General features: G+C 37.9%; 2 protein-coding genes and 1 long non-coding RNA gene across 4 annotated transcripts; 1 reads left to right on the plus strand and 2 right to left on the minus strand.

The window, feature by feature from the left end:
- Nucleotides 1-3,858: 3,858 nt before the first annotated feature.
- Nucleotides 3,859-19,940, minus strand: LOC139980046 (uncharacterized). 2 transcript variants are annotated; one of them, XR_011797440.1, is made up of 4 exons: nt 18,921-19,940; nt 17,344-17,444; nt 6,823-6,938; nt 3,859-5,560 (listed from the first exon to the last, which is right to left on the minus strand). It is a non-coding gene; the product is annotated as an uncharacterized lncRNA (long non-coding RNA). The 2 variants fall into 2 exon arrangements; XR_011797439.1 differs by having other exon boundaries at nt 17,344-19,926.
- LOC139979631 (uncharacterized) lies at nt 7,304-9,750 on the plus strand. The gene is made up of 4 exons (XM_071990618.1): nt 7,304-7,754; nt 8,171-8,353; nt 8,726-8,956; nt 9,238-9,750. The coding sequence occupies exons 1-4, from the start codon at nt 7,734-7,736 to the stop codon at nt 9,499-9,501; spliced, it is 699 nt and encodes a 232-aa protein (XP_071846719.1). The 5' UTR covers nt 7,304-7,733; the 3' UTR covers nt 9,502-9,750.
- On the minus strand, nt 10,880-17,253 carry LOC139979997 (uncharacterized). The gene is made up of 12 exons (XM_071991322.1): nt 16,623-17,253; nt 14,826-14,975; nt 14,245-14,388; nt 13,859-14,114; nt 13,037-13,316; nt 12,673-12,909; nt 12,343-12,416; nt 12,126-12,233; nt 11,747-11,952; nt 11,486-11,554; nt 11,279-11,371; nt 10,880-11,178 (listed from the first exon to the last, which is right to left on the minus strand). The coding sequence occupies exons 1-12, from the start codon at nt 16,832-16,834 to the stop codon at nt 10,914-10,916; spliced, it is 2,094 nt and encodes a 697-aa protein (XP_071847423.1). The 5' UTR covers nt 16,835-17,253; the 3' UTR covers nt 10,880-10,913.
- Nucleotides 19,941-20,563: the final 623 nt, after the last annotated feature.

Here is a 20,563-nt window from a genome sequence, read left to right on the forward strand (position 1 = left end):
TCGCGTAATTTTTTCCTAGGAGGGTTAGGGGTAATTATCATATATAGGCGTATACAAACCCTCGCGCATGCGTGTTACTCGTAAAAAGTTTATGACTAGTAGTAGCAGGGAGATATTATAACACCTTCCTAGGGAGATGTTATAACAAATCCCTGGTAGCAGTACATACATTTTGTGCTACGCGATCCACGTTTTGCACATGTATACATATATATGCGTTCATGCAGCGACGGAGACCTGTTCGACTTACAATCCTTGCGCCAATCTTTAGCTGGAATCTTGCCCTAGATTAGAAGTTACTCGATACAATTGTATATAATAAAGTAATCCTCTCACCCAGATTTTAGACACAATGTACGGATTTCATCCGTCGTTATCAATGTGCGCGACGGACATTAATTTAATGGTTTGGTTAATGTCATACGCAGACTATAAGTCCACCACATTAGCCATAACACCTTCAAAAATTAATAATTGATGTGACGATTTGATCGCGCTGTAATTTGTATTTCTTTAGCCCTCATCCCATCACTTATTTTCTTCAATTCTCACTTAGTAATCCTTGGCCAAAAAGCAAACTGCATTACGTGTAAAACTGTACAGCGGATATCTATTGCTTTGTACAGCGTACATAGTGCCCACACGGCCCCCACTCGTGTATTACAGCGATCGATGAGTAACGGTGTCCATGAGTAACACGCATGCGCGAGGGTTTGGATACGCCTATATATGTTAATTACCCCTAACCCTCCTAGGAAAAAGAATTACGCGTTCGGGTCACGGCCTTTGAGGTGTTGTTTTATTTCCAGGGTAGATCCGTCTCTATGGGGCTGGTCGTAAACTTTTCCTGGAACACGCCAGCTTTCCCTAACAAGAATTGATTACAATTCAATCCAACGGAAACGAATTATACGGAAGACTCTAAGGGATCAGGGACGTCTCTAGAGGGGGGGGGGTGGGGTGTCTCACCCCCTCCCCAATATTGGTAAAACTGACTATAGTTGGAACTTTCGCACTCTAATTTACCTAGGCCTATTCATATATTCTTGTAGCTGGGGTGGCTGGGTGGAGAGCTGAGCCTCCCCCTTTTCAATTTATTTGGGGTAAAGCCCCTCCTTGACGTATATGATTGGCCACAGTGGACAAAATTCGGGAATGTATGCCGACATATAATCGTGCCGACATAAATTCGATTTAATGGTAACATAAATTCGATTTTATGCAGACATTAATTCTGAGCTAATCAGTAGGCAGTATTTATATCTACTTAAAATTGATTTAATGTGGACATAAGTTTGAATTCATAAAGACAAATGTTCGAATTAATGCTAGCATATATTCAAATAAATGCTATTATATTTTCGATTTAATATCAACATATATTTGATTTATTGTCAGCATATATTCGATTTAATGCTGACATAATATTTGACCAATGAGAGTGCAGGAATACAGGCCTATGTATTTCTGCATATAATCACTTCCGACAACAATTCCGCCTGATCCGTGCCTAGATGGCAATTCACCAACCATCCCCTGCACGGGGTGACAAAGGAATGATTCACCCGGTTATCGACTATAGGTACGTCACTTCTCGTCACTCTATATTAATTAATGCATGGTTCATTTATATGACCAAATCAGATAACAGGTGATAAGCTTATAATTAGCCCTTTGTTCCTATTCCGCTTTAGGTACATGTTTATATCAGGCGCAGATCCTATAGGGGTAGGTTGTAACCACCCAACCCCACTACCCTTCCTTGTCAACCCCATACACATTTAATAAAATAGTTATAAGCAACTTTCCGGTCAAAAATTTCCATTTTATTTTTTCTGTCGAACGATCCCCAGAAAACCCTGGGAGTTGGCCTCACCGATACCACTGCCAGCTATACCCGCCTTTAGAAATGTTAGGTTCCCGCTTAGGAACGTGCAGGTCAGGAAAGGGAGAAGTACACCACAGTTTAGCAAGCACCATGCCAACTGCCAAAATATTGATCAGTGTAATATGACAAGCCATTTGTATTAGATCAAGGGCAATTTTTATATATATCGGCCAGGGGCCGAGCGAAGGTTTTTTTGTTTGGAAGGGGGTGTGGAGAATTTGATTTGCCGACGGATCTGGAAGTGGTGACTGAAATGGGGGAGGGGTCTAAGGGGAGGGGGTGTCCCCCTACCCCTTTGGAAAATTTTTAGTTTTGAAACGTCCTTAGATGCAATCTGGTGCATATTTTAAGTCAAATTTGGCACGGAAGAAGCTCCCGTTCTCCTTTTCTCTATTCAGCTTTCCTTCTTTCTTCCCCTTCCGCTCTCTTCACCTTTTCTCCTTTTGCCGACAGACCCAAAATTTGCCGACAGCGACCAAATTATTGGGGGTGACACCCCCACCCCCCCCCCCCCCCCCGCTCGCTACGCCCCTGATCAACATTTACTGAAGAAACTAGCTATTTATGGCAAGGTTCCTTATCTACATATAGATGTTGGCCTGATTATCATGTTATTGTAACAGTCTGCGACCTGCGAGGTCAAGAATGTGTTACTTTAAACTTCCTGTTGTGTAGATTATGGAGGTGACTACTTGGAATGTAATTATATACAACGGATGCCATGTTTGACATGTGCTATATTCCTTATCGAATTCAACTTTAATCGTTTCCGTTTTGTTAATTGATTTATTAAGTTGGAATGAAACCAAAAAATTCCCCTCAAAAAACGGGTGATCTTTGGGGTATATTTTGTTACATATTATCACTGTAATATTTCCTTTGCTGGTATGTATACAAAAGCCCCCGACATCCTTCCCGACAGGCATCTGGTTTCACCATATCTTGGAGGATGCCTTGGACAAATCGAGGGGTGATTTTGTGGAAATTCCGAGGGATCCATAAACTTGTACTACATCACTGTTAATCCGGCTGTTCTAACTCAGTTACGAAGTTGTCACAATATATAGAAAAAGAATGGAACATTTTAAGCAAAGAGTGGTTAGAGCTCTATGTAATCAAATTTAGAAGGAGAGCAAAGATTTCTTATAGACACACTCTTAAAAGTTGGGTAAAAATATTGACCAACACTTAACCAACACTGGGTACATATGTAACCGCTCAAAAAATGGGCAAAGTTTGCCCAACAGCAGTTGGGTAATGCATTTACCACGTAGTTGGGTAAATTATTTTACCCATTATTGGTTAATTTATAAAGTAAGTTGGGCAATTTGTTGCCCAAGATTGGTTAATGAATAAAATTGTATTGGAGTGTTTTTACTCAATGTTGGTTGATTGTTACAATTAGTTGGGCAATTTGATACCCAATATTGGTTACTGAATCTAATTATATTTGAGTGATTTTATCCAATGTTGGTTGATTGATACAGTTAGTTGGGCAATTCGTTACCCAATATTGGTTGATGAATGAAATGAAATTTACACTAGGGTTTATATAATTATAATAATAGTAATAATAATAATAATAATAATAATAATTTTAGGTTTATAGTCTTGTTCAGGGCCAAGGCCCTCTCACACGACTTTACAACTTAACCCTGGTCATTGGTAACTTGTCACACCTACACACCAAAGTGTGCACAATTCAATCAATCTCTCCTGGGGCACCACAGTGCACCACAACCACGTGTCCCCCGGGGGACTTCCCATAGGGTGCAGCCACAAACCGGCGCAAACAACTATATTTACAAGTTACCTCGCAAGTCCCCATTTATACACCTGGGTGAAGAGAGGCAATGGAGATAAAGCGCCTTGCCCAAGGACACAACGTGATGATCTGGCCAGGGCTCGAACCTGTAATCCATAGATCACAAGGCCACTGCCTTAACCACTTGACCACAACGCCCGTTTAAAAATATTAACATATAAAATAGTATTAAATTCTCATTTTATTGATGTAAACAGCTTCAAAAAGCTTCACTAGAACTAACCACACATAAAATGGTTTCACAGAATTTAGCAACATGGTATTGTTGGTTGCAGTAATCTATTAACTTACTTTATATCATATTGTGTCAATATGTTCATCATGAAAATGTATCAATGTATGCTTTGCAAATTTGCTTTAGGACTTGGAACATGAATATTGACATACAAGTTCATCATGAAACTACAATTTATTCTCTTCATGGATAAAATTAACCTTAACCTACACAACATTGCTTGCTTCTTGCCCACTGACCAATTTGTAACAAGTGTTGTTTACAGCTAAGCCTTTTTTGCAGTTAAAGGTGATTGTTTTCACTAGACAGTCTATTAAGTGCTAAGAAATTTGAGCACAGAAGCAAGGAGTTCAACAGGAAGTGGCAAGTCCTCATAATTATTTCATGATAATTATATAGATATAACTAGTAGTGGACACAAATATGGCTCAATGTTAGAAAAGGAGTACTATTTATGATATATCAATGGTTAATTCCAACATAAGCAGTCTTGTGCAGCTATAACATATTCTTCTTAATGCAAACTGACTTGAATGGAACACACATGGTATCACACATACAAACCTCTCATATGTCTATAATGTCTTAATTGTTTGTAATTTGAGCACAATTTGTAAGTATAATGATATGATATTTACAGACATAAAAGGAAAGGTCAATGATGGTGCAGGTTTACCTAGTTCTTCAAGTCAATGCACAATAAACATACCGAAATTGTATATTTCACAGGCACCTAGGAATTTTCACACATATCAAATATGAATCCCTAACCAGTTCTCTTTAAAACTTATTTCAATGTTAAACTTTGCATACATCATGAAAAAGCATGACAATCACAAAACTTTTTAAAATCTAGCCCTAGTAGTTATAAGTGTAAATTTTTGATTACCTGCTTCCCTTCTCAAGAATAGTCAGATCTGTACATTTGACTTAAAAAAAGACCCTCAACTGTGTCATAAGCAGGATCAAAACAACATCAATGTGTACACGTTATGGAAAAAAATGATAAGATGAATTTGATAAGCAAACGTATACAAACATTTTTTCCCATGAAGACACATAAAGTCAGTGCATGTTTATGAAAAATGATAACATGCAAAGAAGTAAAAGAATTTTAAGTTACAAAAACCAACTTAATTATTGAACCAATAAAATGATTAAAAGCAGCAAGGTCCGGATCCAAGAAGTCATAACTTTTTGTTTAAAGAAAAACTGTAACAAAGAGAGATGTCCATCGCTGTATCGTTTATACACTGTGCTGTTTGTACTGACTGCAGCTGTTTGTACTGACTGTATACTAGTGTCTATTTACTGACGGTAGCAAGCTGTGTTTGTATTTTCTGGGATCGATGGTGGTGCCTAACACTTCTGTTACACCTCAGTCAAAACTAGGTCAGATTTCCGGCATTAGACGTTTCTTTTTGCGCGAGTCTTCACACCCTTTAAAGCAAACACCTATTGCTTTCAGTAGGGATGGTTGTGGCAGAGCATGTCTCTCGAGAATAACATAGGCCTGGGATGGTGTTAGGTGGGTGCCTCTGCACACTACAAAGGGCTGTGGCGTCATGTCCACATTGATAGTCCTTGCGTATTCTTCTATGTCAACATCCTCCTACAGTTATAAAAGAAAAGGTACAATTTATTCCTGACTGTTACTGTAATTTATTCCTAACTGTGAGAGGGACATTTCAAAAAAAAAAAAATGCAATGCAGAATATGACCGTGACACCTTCGTACTGAGTAGTACTAACCTTAGTTAGACAGAACAAGAAAGAATGTAACTGCTGACTGCTGAGCACACACAGCTAACAGCATCTCTGACCAGATTCCAGAATAGACAAATTATGTGAACTTGGAATTTCCGTCACATGAAGCACGAGATATTTTCTCTCATAATAGCCATAAATTCACATTCATAACATAGGTGACCTTGCAACTTTACACAGATTCAGAATAATCTTTTGGTCATGATGCGCTTTTAGTATTTATTTCATGTAGCAACTTTGAACATTCATACATTACAGTAATCTTACTAGTGTTTCCTCAACCAAATACTTAGACTCTGCAGTGAAGGTCAAGCGAGACATCAACATGCCTAACAGTTTTGGTATGACACGGCTGGGATTAGAAATCGAGCCCCGCCTCCTGGATGGCTCTGACCACTCGTTTTTTCCATTATGTAGCTTATATAGGTGAGCGTGGGACATGATAAATATTTTGGTGGGGTGGGGGCGGGGGGAAGGTTTCCCAGCATTTCATGACAACAAAGTTCCCTGATGAATTTTCAAAATTCCCTGATGATTAGTTCAACCTATTTCTAGTGTGATATGTCTTTGCACATTTTGGACATGAGCCAATATATAAGACTGACTGCTCTCTTGGGCCAATCAAATTCCCTAGCTTTTCCCTAATTTTTGAGACATTTTTCTCAAATTCCCTAACTTTCCCTGACTGGAAAAAGGGAAACTAATTTTCAAGGTTCTGCTTCCATTTTCCAGGATGGCTGGCAACCCTGCTAACCAATCTGCCCTCACAACCCCCCCCCCCCAACACCCAGGAAAATAATTCTCAATGACCTTACGGTTGAGAAACTATGATTTAATTGTTGTGTCTGTTTATTCACCTCTCAAAAGTGGATGATTTGTACAGTTTTTAGACCCTCTAATGTGGAGAAGTTTCTTAAAAGTTAGTCATGAAAGGGAAACACAAATAACATAAAATTTATTACTAGTTGACTACATGATCTCTGTCAAGTTAAATGTACCTTATTTGCAATGGGAATCAGATTATGAAGCAATTCCAAATTAAGATCACAAAATTCATTGATTCATGCATGATTCCAACAAAGTTTACCTTTTTGAATAAACTACTTACCGGCTGAACAGTGATGAAGCTTTTCACGGATTGCTGTGCCAAGCTATGGCCCCTTTTACCCTTCACACCTCGTAGTATTACTGATAGCATGAAGACTGCAAGGTTCTTCTTTTGATCTGTGAATTAGAGCATATCATACTACCAGTGTTTGTAGGTAGGTACTTAAGTTTTATGGGTAATTGTTCTCAACAAAGGTTTAATACTGCCATCCACAGCTTTTCATCCAGGTTTGGAGTGCTAAAATAGGTTTCCCTGTTACTTATTTCCTTTTCCCTGTTCCAGTTAGTGTGTATTACGTAAGAACATGTAACATTTCTCAAAAGAGCATTGCATGTACATAAATCGGAGCATGGTACCTGTAATGGGAATTTAAATTTAAATATAAAACCTAGACATTTTGTAATTCCTTGGGGACCTTGGCACATAAAATGGGTTATTTACTCTCTTTTTTTAGGTAAGAACATTCATCACTATAAAAAGAATTAAAGCAGCATTTTGCGTCATTTTCCCATGATTTTCTCAACCTCATTGACCCCACCATGCCATAACGACATACATAATAAGCTTATCTATTCAACTCTAACTTCAAATCGTGGAATAAAAGTCGCAAAATTTAGAACTTTCAACGTTGTTTTTCTCGAAGGTCTTTTCCGTTAGGATCTCAGTAAACCCCGCCTATATATGAATATTCAAACACGATGAACGTTATTGCATAACGTGGTAAATAATAAACAATGATCAGCTGATTGCAAGGCATCGCGAAGCGACAGATAGTGTAGGCAGGCTACATAACGTTACTTCAGCCTATACATCTACATCGTTACCAGGCTTGTCCATCTCGCATGACAGTGTGCTGATATTCTCTACTGCAAAAGAAGAATTTCGCAAGAAGAAATTTGCTCACCCTTAGCATGGAAACAAGAAATACCAATGTAAGTTCCTATCATTTACCAACACTGTCGGAAAATTCTTCATCTTTGTAGATGTACTCTCCGTTTTCCGCGATCGCTAGATCGCGGTATACACTAGACTATGCCTATACACATGTGTGACCAAACTACTCTTCTGTACCGATGTTAGGGTAACTTTAGGCCTAACAACAAACCCATATCACGACGAACTTAACGTAGTGTAGTGACGTTTGCGAATATTTGCTTAGTTAAAATGAATGTCGTCTAGTGCAGTGAGTAGTTAGATTTAATGTTAGCTAGGCTTCAGGAATGTTAGTTTGACCCATGAATTATGATGGATCATAAGCAAATATGCTCCAAAGGTTATCTCTAAAAGAAAAACAAACACTATCAGTTGGAAAGTAAATAACTATCTTATTTCTTCTGTCATAATGTAGCAGTCCTTAGGTGATTCACCAGAAACACCATCAAGGAGGACATCTGGGAGAAGGGGAAGGAGGGGTACAGGCCGTGGAGGAAGGGGCCGTGGTGGAAGAGGTGCAGGTACGCCTCGGTTGACAGCAGCTGCAGCAAGACAGCAAGTTGCTAATCAACAGCAGGAGAGGACAGAAAATATCAGGGTACATAAAGTGGCTATATTCTCATTTACTATGTTTCTTTGCTTTCATTACAAATCCTCTCAAGAACATGTACTCAAACACGGGAGTCTCTGGGTGTGTAAAAAAAAAATAGTTTGGTGTGGAAAGGGTACCAATACTATTTCTTAACTTCTATGAAATTAACTTTTCGAGTTATGAGCATCTTTCTATGTGAACCAATATGACAAATGCCCATGACTGTAAAATTGACACTGATAATTTATCATGGAAGGAGTGGGAGAGGTGGTTGAGAGAGGATAGGAACATAAAAAAACATAAGCTTACAGTTTTTGTCATAAGGTTATTTTGGGTATTACATTTGAAATGCAACATAACGTTTGTGGCCTCTTTCAGGAAATGATACACAGAGTGGACTCTGAACAGCTGCGAGAGCTCGTTCTGCAGTTGATGAACAGCTACCCTGCTCTCTTTTTTGATATTTGGGAACGTCAGCAGCACCCACAGCGTATGACAATCCCAGACTCACCTGGCTGGTGCACTTGTGAGAGGTGCAGAGAAATGCCAACAGTAGAGGAACGGGTGTGCTGTCTAGGGACAGGTGACAACTGTCTCTCTCTTAGACCGGTCAGTACTGTTTTCTTAATGTTTTATCTGGAACCCAAAATTTGCTTTGTGGCTAGCAATAGTGCTCAGTGATGACAGCATAGACAAATTAAATTTCTTTTACAACTCAAGATAACAAAATATGTTGTTATGACATAACCTTCCGTGACTAAAGTGTTATTTTCAGCAATCAGTTTAAGAAGTTTATAGCATATGGCGTCAGTGACAAGAACTGAAAGACTATAATGGGTGTTTTAATAATTGGACATAACTTTCTACAACTTCAATGTCATATTTTCCAGGAAATTGATACTGTGGTAATTGACCCTTTGGTCCTTGGTGTCGCCCGAGAACTAAGAAGAGCCATCTGTGGCGGTAACAGAGGAGAAGAGCCCAACAAAGCCAATAGACATGCTGCATACAGACAATTTGTACTGTGGCATTATGGTCGCCTTGGCAACAGAAATAGGAGAGCAGTTCCCAGTTGTGTTGTCTGGCGGATCAGGTCCACTTTTCCTGACCCACATGATAACTATGTTGGGTACATTCCAGGTAGATTGCTTTAATGTTTTCATTTATCTTTGTTAGCTATTCTTGCCGGTATTCAATTTTTCTTCTTCACATTTTTCTATTTACTTACATATATGTTTTTATACTTGCCATTAATCAGACTATTTTTTCACTTCTTTATCGTTCATTTGTTATGCCATCAAAAACTGTCATTCCAAAATCATCTTTATTTTTATATCACATATTTTCTATTTACTGAAAAGACTTAAATCCAAAACAGTTTTTCACTGCTTCACTCACCCACCCTTCACTTCTTTCAAACAGTAGTTTATTTTTTTAAGATGACCATCTCCATTGGTTAATATAACAAAAATCATATAAATGTCTACACACAAAAAACCTAAATTAAGAACTTTTATCAGTACTTAGTATCCTACACAGCTGCAGATTTCACCTTGACTCTACGAAGACACATTCCATGGAAACTTCTGTTTCTTCTTAAACATACTTTACCATTTGTTACCTTGCTCTTTTGAATTACTTGTTTCTTTCTTTTTTCTAAGAGTTCTTATCAATTTGTTGTTGGAAGTTGCATTGGCCTTTCATTACTTGTGGTACTACAATATAGTATTTTTGGTCTTTCATAATTTTTTTCTCACATATGCATGCCCAGCCTTTCTATGTATGTGAAATATATGAACAGTATTTATAAACTGCATTGAGTTTTTTGCTTTCTGTGCTATTTTGTTACAAAATATACCATTAGGCTGGAAAGGAAAAGTCTACATCGCTTGATAATGATGCCTACTTTTATGGAATGGGTCAAAGTTCATCTGGGATTAAAATTGTTAAAATTGTGAAACTTGTTAACATACTATCTCAAGGAGTACAAGTCAGGACAGATAACAGGGGTAGTAAAGTGTAAAAACATAAGGACAAGAAGCTTATTGTTTTTTGGGGAGATCAAAGTTGAGTTCAGGTCATGAAGGTTACACAATGAAAATCCTTTGAAGATTCCTAATTAAGGGGAGCTTTGCTGTCATACAGTTGTAACACACTGCATGCACAGGAAGGTGATTTTTCTTGGGGGAGGTAAAATGGTTCAAAATGAGAGCATATGCACAATATCTGCAAAAATCAGGAGGGGGGGGGGGTGGGAGCTGAACGATTTAACATGGTGATATATTACATTAACTTTAGGCCAAGAACGGCCGAGAATGCAATGCTGGTCACATCTCAGTATTCTAATACTTTTTCCTGTACATATATTACATATTACAAATAATGACAGATTCGTAACAAACTATGGTACAGTAGAACCACAATGCATTTATTTCCCATAACATTTGAGCATAAGCTTTGGGAACCATATTCGTCCACTACAACAACATGTAACAATTCTCCCACCAGCCCCCCCCCCCCCCCACCCCAACCTGAAAAAAATAAAACATTTGAGTGATGGCTAAGATTAAAGAGATGAACTTGCTTCCATCCTGCTCTTGTGATTTTCAAGAAGTTGATGGACAGATGGTGGTTGGTTTGGGCGTATAGTCCCGGAGATGCGCCTGGGGTCATCTTCTGCCAAAACCACATGACTTCGTTGGGACTTATTATCAATGAGCCTCCTTCTGAATACATCTTTCATTAGTTCTGGAATGTACTTGAAGGTTTTTTTTTGCATGACTGGGACACAGGTCCATCTACCTGCAGATTTGGAATAATTTCTTGTGAAACTGCAAGAGAAAATGAAACAAAACATATCAGTTCATATTTCTGTACTTGCAGGCCTTAATAAAGGAAAGTGATGTGATGATAGTACAGTATGTAACTTACACAGGTTCCCCATCTCTTTCTGCTTGTCGTCTTCCTTTGTGGTGTTGGTAGTCGATACCAGCTAACAAATTTCTAGCCTTATACGAAGGAGGGCTGAAAAAAATGTAGGAATTGAAACATTACATGATTTCATACATGATTATTACATGATTTCAATGAGATTTCATAATAAATGAGCAGAAATCAAATCTTGGACAACATACTTACCCATAGGCAAACCGCTTGGCAGCATAAACTAGCACATGGCTCTGGAAATTTTCTAGTGCTGATGTGTGTCTGAAAGTGATATGAAGGAATATTCCATAATTTAAGGAGAAATTTCCACTGCAACTAGCCTGAAAGTATTTTCATACTTCTAGCTGCTCATCATTGATTACTTCACCACGTGGCAGGGCATGTGCAAGATATCTAACAATATCCTAACAAAAGGGTAACATATATTCAAGATTTGTGCACCAAAACCAGTACCTGAACTTTGTGTAGTATTTGATGTTTCTTATAAGATTCATGTCAAGCACAATCTCTCTCAGTGCTGCATGTGCAGGAGAGTCTGGTTCAAGGTCCTTCTGACTAGCTGGTAAAGGTCCATGCTGGCAACATGCTGGACTAACTCCATCACCTAGAGCCCATTCATGATCTCCAACAACATGGTGAAGAATTCCCTTCCAGTTTGCCTTAAAAGGAAAGAAGAGATCATGACATGACAAGGATAAAGGTGAAATAGAAAGTATAGCAGAATTCCATCACAAGAAGTATTTATACTGGCTGCCTAACTTAGTTAAAACGTTTATGACTGAAGTGCATGTTTTGAATGTAATATTAAGTCACAAGAACATATTTAACTTACAAAAAATGTGTCTGCACTTCCATCTGCATGCTGTGAGCAGTACCAAAAGTGCCTTGTTATGTCACTAATCCATGGCATGAGTGGCCTGTTCCTTGCCTTTTTTGCTGCCTGAAGAGAAAACAGGTAACAACAGGATGTGTTTGAGGTACATTATTTTTAGATCAAAAGAGAAAAAATAATCATGTTGACATATGAAACACAAGGCAATCGGACTTACCTCACTCAATTTCTTGCCAATATTTTTTGCCCCATGCCAAACGTCAAACGAATGAGTGGTTCCTTCAAGACCCTCTGTACAGTAGACAGAAAAGAAAAACTTCAAATATACCATGTGGGTGACAATGGAATCCGTGTCTTGGTAACTCAGTATGATAAAGAATTAAAAAATCTGCAAATGAACATTATTCTAAATGAAAGCTTACAAAGCAATATAATTTTTCCTTGTGTTTAGTACAACCAGTCATAAGACAAGTATATGTGAACATACACACACACATGAAAAATATTGTGCCATCAACAAGCCTACGAAAGTACATCAATTGCTTACTTAGGTAAGATTTAATTTGTGGGTGAGCATCTGTAACTACTTCCTCAACCTTTACATCGCTCTTCTCTAGCGTCTCCAGTGCTCGTAAGAAAGCAATTTTTTCCATGTTGGTCGACTTTAAGTCAGCTTCCCTCTTGTCAACAACCTGAATGTCCAGTATATCGCAGGTTTCATAATCCATTACACTGTAGGTGCAGTATTGTGCACAGTGCCCAGGACTGTCATTCCTTCCGTCACCTGTTGAAGAAGTACCACATAATCATGAACACATATCTAAACAGTAAAATTATGTACATCATGAAAAAATTGCCATTATATATGCCCCTGACATGCAGGGCTGTAAAATATTAATTACACGACTTACCAGCGATAACTACTGTTTTCCCTTTCCTTGCAAGTAATAGCTCAGTCTGAAGCTGCTTCCAGTGTGCCTCAATTGCCGGAAAGGTGTAAGTCCTCTGGCTATAACTGTGGAGAGCAGAGTGGCACATACCAAGGTTCATAAACCTAAACATCATTTTGATTTTTGCGTAGTTATTTCCAGACAGTATAACTGCAGCTGAGACTGCTATATCTCCCGCATTATTCCCTTTAAGCTTTGGCTGAGAATGCCAAATCTTGCTCACGTGTCCATGAGCACAAATCTGGAAAAGAGACAAAAGAAGTAGTAATCAAATAAGTGAGAACTAAATATATATAAAAAAAATATTAACAAGCAAATAAGCCTCTAACTACCGAGGGCTACAGTAGTACCAAGGTTTTTTTTGAAGGTCAAGCAACTTTACCTGCTTAAGATATCATGTTCACAAGGTTTAGGGACTCTGACCTCAGTTGCCCTTTGATCTCCATGAAAAACAAAAGGGATCATCTACTGACCTGGCACTTAAAGATGTACCAAGTGAAGTTTCAGTTTTATGATACAGTATTTACAGAGTTGTGTAATTTTGACCTCAAATGACCTTCGACATCCATGAAACTTACTAAGGATCACCAACTCACCAAGGGTTACACATATACCAAGTTCAAGTAATGTTTACTTTTTTAGTTATCTTGTCTATAAGCAAGTGTCACCTCCAAGGCAAAGATGCTATTTGCCTTTGGTGAGAAATAATTTAAATTGAGGGATAACTTAAATATAGTAGCCAAATCTGGACTGACAAAATGCCAAATAGAAACTGAAACGAACCCATTTCACACCAACAGCAGTTCCGACAAATTTTGTGACCTCTTGCGGAGGAGACTGGCAAGATTCTCTAACACAAGACTTAGGTCTACAATCCTTTAGTAGTTGCAAAAGGGACTCCTTGTAAGTTATGAATAGAGTATCTTCTGCACATGCCTCTGAACCTGTCCCATCATCTACATCCTCATCTTCAGACTGATCAGTCTCTGCAAAGGAAAGAATGGTGTCCAGGTCCAAATCTGCTGGTTGTTCTGGATGACTGTAAGAGAAAAATAAAATTGACATGTGCATTTAATAAAGGCATTAATTTAGCCCTGATTCTCTTTTATTCCAACAAAAAGGAGCGGATATATATAAGATTTGAGGCTGAAGTCAAGAAGCAGACATACCTAACGTTGAGATCAACACTCATGTCAGAGGAGTCGGCATCTTCTTCACCAGAATCCCAGTCAGGGTCAGAGTCCCTGTCAATTGAGCCTGGGGTATCATGTGGAATGATGTAGTCCCCAACATCAGTGTAGTCAAAACTTAAACTGAAAAAAAAGTAATAACAATTTAAATTCTCTGACACATATTGGAATCATCTAAGGTAACATTTTTATATCCATATATTTTTTGGGTGTAAAATCACAGTCTTACTGTGAAAAGCTTGACCCAGGGCTAAGACGTTTGCATATGAAAGCATTTGAAACTGTTTTGTTACACAAGCAAGATATGTAAAAGCAATGAATGTAAATGTGAATATCTGTCGTAATGAGTGACCCCAAAGGAGTTGAAAATACAAAACCAAGGGCACCAGGTTATTGAAAAAGGATTACATGGACCCGAAAATTTGAAATGTGGGAGACTGAACCACATCGCCTTCGGGTATAACTTGACAAGGCTTAGGTACTTGATTGCAGCACCACATAAACTGCAAAATTTTCAAGAAAGGTTTCTGCTTTTTCCATAACTATCCAAACATGCATACTTAAGTTGGTCAGCGGATGATGTTTCTCCAGATAAAAATGGTGTTGTAGCTGGCAGTGCATCTTGACTTGAAGCAGACATACTTGACACAGGTGTTGATGTCATCAGGCCTATGTTTGGTGTTTTGCAAGGAGAGTATGCAGAGTCAACTCTGAAAGTAAAAATACATGTACAGATAACACTGCAGCGAAAGCAATATATTGGAGTATATGAATAATACATTAGAGAATTCAAAGAAAAGTCTGGCAAACTCAAGCACCACAATAAATCATTTTAACTGGAGTGTGTAATTTTTACATCTTGAAATTTGATTTCCTTGTTATCATTTATTGTTGGATTAATTCAGCTTTTGTGTGACATATTAGAACAATACAAGCAAGTGCACTTGTCTTAACTATATCACAATATCTAAAACATAATGCAATGAGATGTATCTATGAAGAGATTGCTTCAGCAAGCTATTAATACAGATATAATAAAGATATTTGTGAGTAAGTGACTTTGTTGTTTGGTCTTGCCGCTCAAATTGCTAATTAGTTGTAGATATCACCGTTGAAGCCGCTGCGAGGGAGGATGTATTTATAACTGGAACAAAGATATTAGGATATGGGATTTGTTGAATAACTTGGAATATACAGTCAGCTTAATGGGACACTGCTTCGTTCTTCTATGGTAAATTCTATTACAGTATATTGTCATGCTTTCTCAAAACTGAAAATAATAAATCTTAAACCACTATTACAACTTTCACAGGCTTGAAATTAACCAGGCTTATTAAACAAATGGGGAAAAGGGTACAAAGCAACAATGAATGGCCACAACATCCTGTTTAGAGCTGACAATGATGACAAGACTGTAAACATACTGTAGTGTACAATCTCAAACCACATAAAGAGAGACTCAATCTCTTGAATGATATCCTTGACCACAAGAGTTACTGTGCATTCATTATGCAATGCTGCTTATCAACAGGGTGGTTTCATGAATAAAGACCTTTATTGTTACATTTCCCTTCTCTTTGTTCTTGCTATGATTCCCTATGTTGATACTCACGGTTTGGAGTCAATAACCAAACACTTTTACAAGCAAATACTATGGCGATCCTTCACTGATCTTGGGCACTGAAACACAATTTCTCATAGCACTTAAAATTGAATTTGTTACCAATATTATAGGCAATTGCATTACATTGTTCTGTGGCTGCATTGAGGTAAAGTTAACTGAAGGTCTTCATATGAGGATTATGAGTATAAAATTCGTAGTTGCTGGTGAGAGTAATATATCATTTTGGCTATAACATTCTCACCCTAGCTTCTAAGATCAATAAGATGTTAAAGGATTCTAGCCTAGCCCAAAGTACACCTGCTTTTGTCAACTTCCAAGCATGAAAAAACATGGTCACCATGCATAGGCTATGTTCCTTTACGAAACAGAAAGGTAACTAGCCTATACCAGGACACTTCTTCTTCTTTTACTTTTTTATTTTTCCTTGTTTCTGAAGAGAATATCCTTCTAAATTTTTGGTAGAAATTCATTCCGTTGTCGAGCGTGCGTATAAACGTTCAAGCATAAACGATCGTAACAGCAAATACTAAACCTAAACTGCTCTGTTCACGTTCTAAAGTCGGGTTAGGCAGGCGTAGCGTAGGCCAAAGGCTTAGGTCTAGTAACGAAGTCGTATGAATACACCGGCAGTTTGATATTCTTTTCTTGTTTCACCAATCAAGAATTTGCAGGTATGCCTTAGATTCAATGAATTCTAGAACTTTTATGTCGTAGCAAGGAAGAGATTACTCACCTATCTAGCAAATATCGAGCGACCTCCGTGTCGTTCTTCAGCCCCAACTTCTCCTTCAGTTCGGTCCATCTTTCTACTTGATTCCCTAGGTGAATACGGGTGGCTTCATACCTTTGCTTTTGAGTCTTCCGCCACTTTCTCTTTTCCAGTGAAGTAAGGTTCTTCAAACTCTTGTATTTTCCTTTTGCGCGCTTCTGTAAGTTCGCTTCCATGATAGAATAAGTTTTCACTTTGCCGGAGTCGAAAGCAACCCAGTATATCGATACGTACTACAATGCAATGCTTTAGTTTGTACGGTGTATTTCCAGGGAGTTGGTATGTCTGTGATACCCACGCACACGCAACTTTTTCGGGTTGTTGTGAATGAATCTATTTTAAGCAACGGCTCATGAATATACATACTATTCACTGATTGGTGGAATTCAAACTAGTGGATTTGGAGAAATGAAAACTTTGTCGTGAACACTCTTACTCGTTATCGACATAAATCGTTAATTACTCGCTAATTAACGCTCTTGGCAGGGTGAAACTTGGATGGTATCTTAGTTGACTGTTTTATGATTAATACATGTAAAAAAATCGATGCACATGTTAAAAAGGTGGGAAAAAACGACCCAACGCAAAATGCTGCTTTAAGTCCTAATGTTGCCATCTACAACCCTGAGACAATTGAAAAATGTATATCCCATTTAGTTTCTTTAAAGTACCTTCTGTCACTAACCCTTCAAAAATGTCATCCTGGTGTCAATCTTTGGTATGAGCTCCTTCATAGTACTTTCATGATTCATCCAACAAGGACAACGCAGCATTGTCTATCTCATTCTTTGAAATAACAACAACAAAAAACTAGCATTTAAAGAAAGTAGCATAAAGTTTTAAAATCAAAACAGTGCCAAAAAGGGAGGGGAGAATTCATTAAAAAAAATTGTTGCACCTTCGTCAAGTAGTGATTTTTTATGTTTTCACTGTAAGCAGATAGAGTCTTAAAATCTACATGGTTGTATGTGGTTATCGTGAAGAAAGTTACAACCGTTTTTGATACCAAAATGACACAGTTTGGGCCAAAAATGTTTTATTCAAAGAACTACATTACCCTCCATGACACCCTACTAAATGGAAATGGTTTTTTTCATTTCTTGAAAATGATACATGATTACCACGGGTCAGATATTTGGCTGTGAGCCAGCAAAGTGATGATATATATAATATATTATAAATCAATGCAAAATTACCAAACAATTTTTTTATTATGCCACACAACTTGGTTAACCAAACCAAAAGGTCATCGAAAGTTCATTATGGTTTTAATATTTTGGATAAATGCATACACCTAGCCTTGGCATAGGCCCCTTTAAGTTTTATCATTCAATTTATTTATACCTGAAAAAGAAAATGATAGAAGGAAGAGACATATTTTTACATGTCAAAATCTTGTCTTTCTGATCACATAGTCTCGGGCCTACAGATACGCCTACTGTACCAGTTTTGTGGAAATTTTGCAGACGTAGGATCTACTGTACACTTAAAGTTAAACCATAAATTTATGAATATTGTGAGGCTGAGCCCCAATAAAAATCAACATTTGTAATACTGAGGCGAGGTATAAATTAGTAGTTTCTTGTCCTGCCTGCATCCTTCTGCCCACTGGGTCAATTTCCTTCCCTTTTTTTAATTTTCAAATTTGAACAACCAATTTACCCAAATTATACCACAGAAATTCCCCTTCTGATCACACTCTCTGTAGGTTAATTGCCTGCACCCTCACTTTTTCTGAACAGTTAGGAAAAGAAACTATTTTATTTATAAAAATGTGATCAATATGGCCCAGGCAATACTAGCATTTATTTAAGTTATATTTGTAATATATGACCCAACTATATTTTAATAGTAAGTAATATATGACACTCAAACTAAGAAGTTTTCCAAAACAATTTTCAGCAAGCTAGTATGAAGGTGACTTAGTTAAGCCTATCCTTAGTGACATCTTAATAGTTTTCTTAACTTTCTTCAGAAAACTGAAAAATGTGAGCCTAGGACTGGTGAAGTGTCATCAACATTACTTATCCCACGCCAGACACAAGCATAACGTTATACTCCGTAGCCTAACGTATACGCAAGCGCGCTCTATCTTGTGCAGCAGAGTTAGGCCTAGCCTACGCACGGGCTACGAACACAATATATACTCTTGAGTCTTGACCTAACGTTTGGAAATTGCCAAGTCTGTAGGCGGACACAGCCTAACGTTAGCTAGGCCAAGTAATATTCTAGCCAATCCGTTTGGGGGTATGAATACTATACCTTCAAATGATTCCTTCAAGTCTTCTACCCCCCAACTTCGATAAAGTGTCAACACATCACCATCATCAACCGGGAACGAGGAAGACATAATTCAAAATATACTCATGAATGTACCAAAGAATATTCTACTGCACATCGATCGTATGTACCGTATCTAGTAGAACTGTGCTGTTATCACGTCGCAACGCGCAACATGCCTTCACTACTACTCCAGCGTAGTTAGTATACGAATGTACGTTCACAATGATCACATTGCAGTTCGAATTGTACGACAATATTTTGGCGGGAACATTGCCCAGACGTTGGGCAAATGGACTCGTATATATACAGGATAAACGTTGGATAATTGTTTCCAACACCATTTTACCCATAATGGTTAAAGAATTAACCAACATTTTCTTAAAACATCTCTACCCAACAAATTTTTGCCCAACGTTTTAAGAGTGCATGCATCGAAAGGGAACCAAGCTTGGGAGTAGATCAAGTTGCAGGTTTTTGTGCCAAGGCTCTATCTTGGGTAACTTCTCCCTTGCAATATCAAACGGTCCGACAAGTCACTGACCAGAATGTAAGTCGCTTTCGTCCAATCAGAGCGCTAGAAAATAACATGCGACACTGGTCGTTAAATGAGAGCACAAGAAGCTGAGATATGTCAACTTAATTCGACATATGTCGATTTCAGGACTAATGGCACACTATATGCGCACCATATATGTCTCTAGATCATAACGATTCCCACAGCTGCTCGAATGGGCTTATTTCATGTTGCTATCGTTGGAATTAATATCGTTGGAATACTTTGAAAGCCTTGGTTTAGTTTGAAAAGGATGATTATGATGACACCTACGACAAATGTGGTAACAGGTGCTTGATTTATGGTATTAGGGAAGTTAAAGGGGAACAAAAGGTAATTTGACTTCGGTTTACTAGAACCAGTGTGTCTTTATAATGAAATATGGAAACGGTTGCAGCAAAAATAAAAGAAACAAGAAACAAGGCAAATGACATTCTAGGATTAGTGTGAAAATGTATATAAAATTTTACAGACAAGTATGTACAATAGTATATATATATATATATATATATATATATATATATATATATATATATATATATATATATATATATAGGAGATACTGCCTAGCCAAAGGTCGTGTTCAAAATGTCAGTATCTCAGTGGCCTTATTCCAGTTTAGGACAGGAGAAGAAAATATAGATCTTTGTGCATATTTTTTATGTTTCCACCTTGCATAGTTTCATCACTGATATTGTAGTTAGACAACATGCAGTATAAGATCGAGGGAATTCAGTTACTATAGCACCGTCTCACTCCTTATCATTTTGTTGACTAATTTTTTGTTGTCTCTTCATCTCTGTACCGTATCACTTATTGTGTGTTTTCTGTTCGTTTCATTGAAATGTCCCTTTTTTTGGTCAACTCTTGTAAGCTTTTAGTTCGTTTTTTTCTTTGTATATATACCAAGGTTGTCCAACCTTTTGCAGAGGATGAGGTCACATGGAATGGTTATGATGAAGGAGGGGCCGCATGAACCCTACGCTCCTTTTTTCGATTTTTTTGCGCGAAGCCCAAGGCAACAAAATGTGAGCACTGCGCGCGGAGTGCACTGATATATTTTCCTTCC

The sequence above is a fragment of the Apostichopus japonicus genome, chromosome 14 (assembly GCF_037975245.1).
Source record: "Apostichopus japonicus isolate 1M-3 chromosome 14, ASM3797524v1, whole genome shotgun sequence".
In the NCBI taxonomy this organism is placed as follows: Eukaryota; Metazoa; Echinodermata; class Holothuroidea; order Aspidochirotida; family Stichopodidae; genus Apostichopus; species Apostichopus japonicus.

Excerpts from the sequence above, each read along its gene's own strand:
- LOC139979631 (XM_071990618.1), top strand. The coding sequence starts at position 7,734 with ATGGAAACAAGAAATACCAAT. Across the intron at positions 7,755-8,170 it reads TGGAAACAAGAAATACCAAT|CAGTCCTTAGGTGATTCACC; the intron begins GTAAGTTCCTAT and ends GTCATAATGTAG. Across the intron at positions 8,957-9,237 it reads ACTGTCTCTCTCTTAGACCG|GAAATTGATACTGTGGTAAT; the intron begins GTCAGTACTGTT and ends CATATTTTCCAG.
- LOC139979997 (XM_071991322.1), bottom strand. The coding sequence starts at position 16,834 with ATGGAAGCGAACTTACAGAAGCGCGCAAAAGGAAAATACAAGAGTTTG. Across the intron at positions 14,389-14,825 it reads TCATCCGCTGACCAACTTAA|TTTAAGTTTTGACTACACTG; the intron begins GTATGCATGTTT and ends CTTTTTTTTCAG. Across the intron at positions 11,555-11,746 it reads AAATACTACACAAAGTTCAG|ACACACATCAGCACTAGAAA; the intron begins GTACTGGTTTTG and ends TATCACTTTCAG.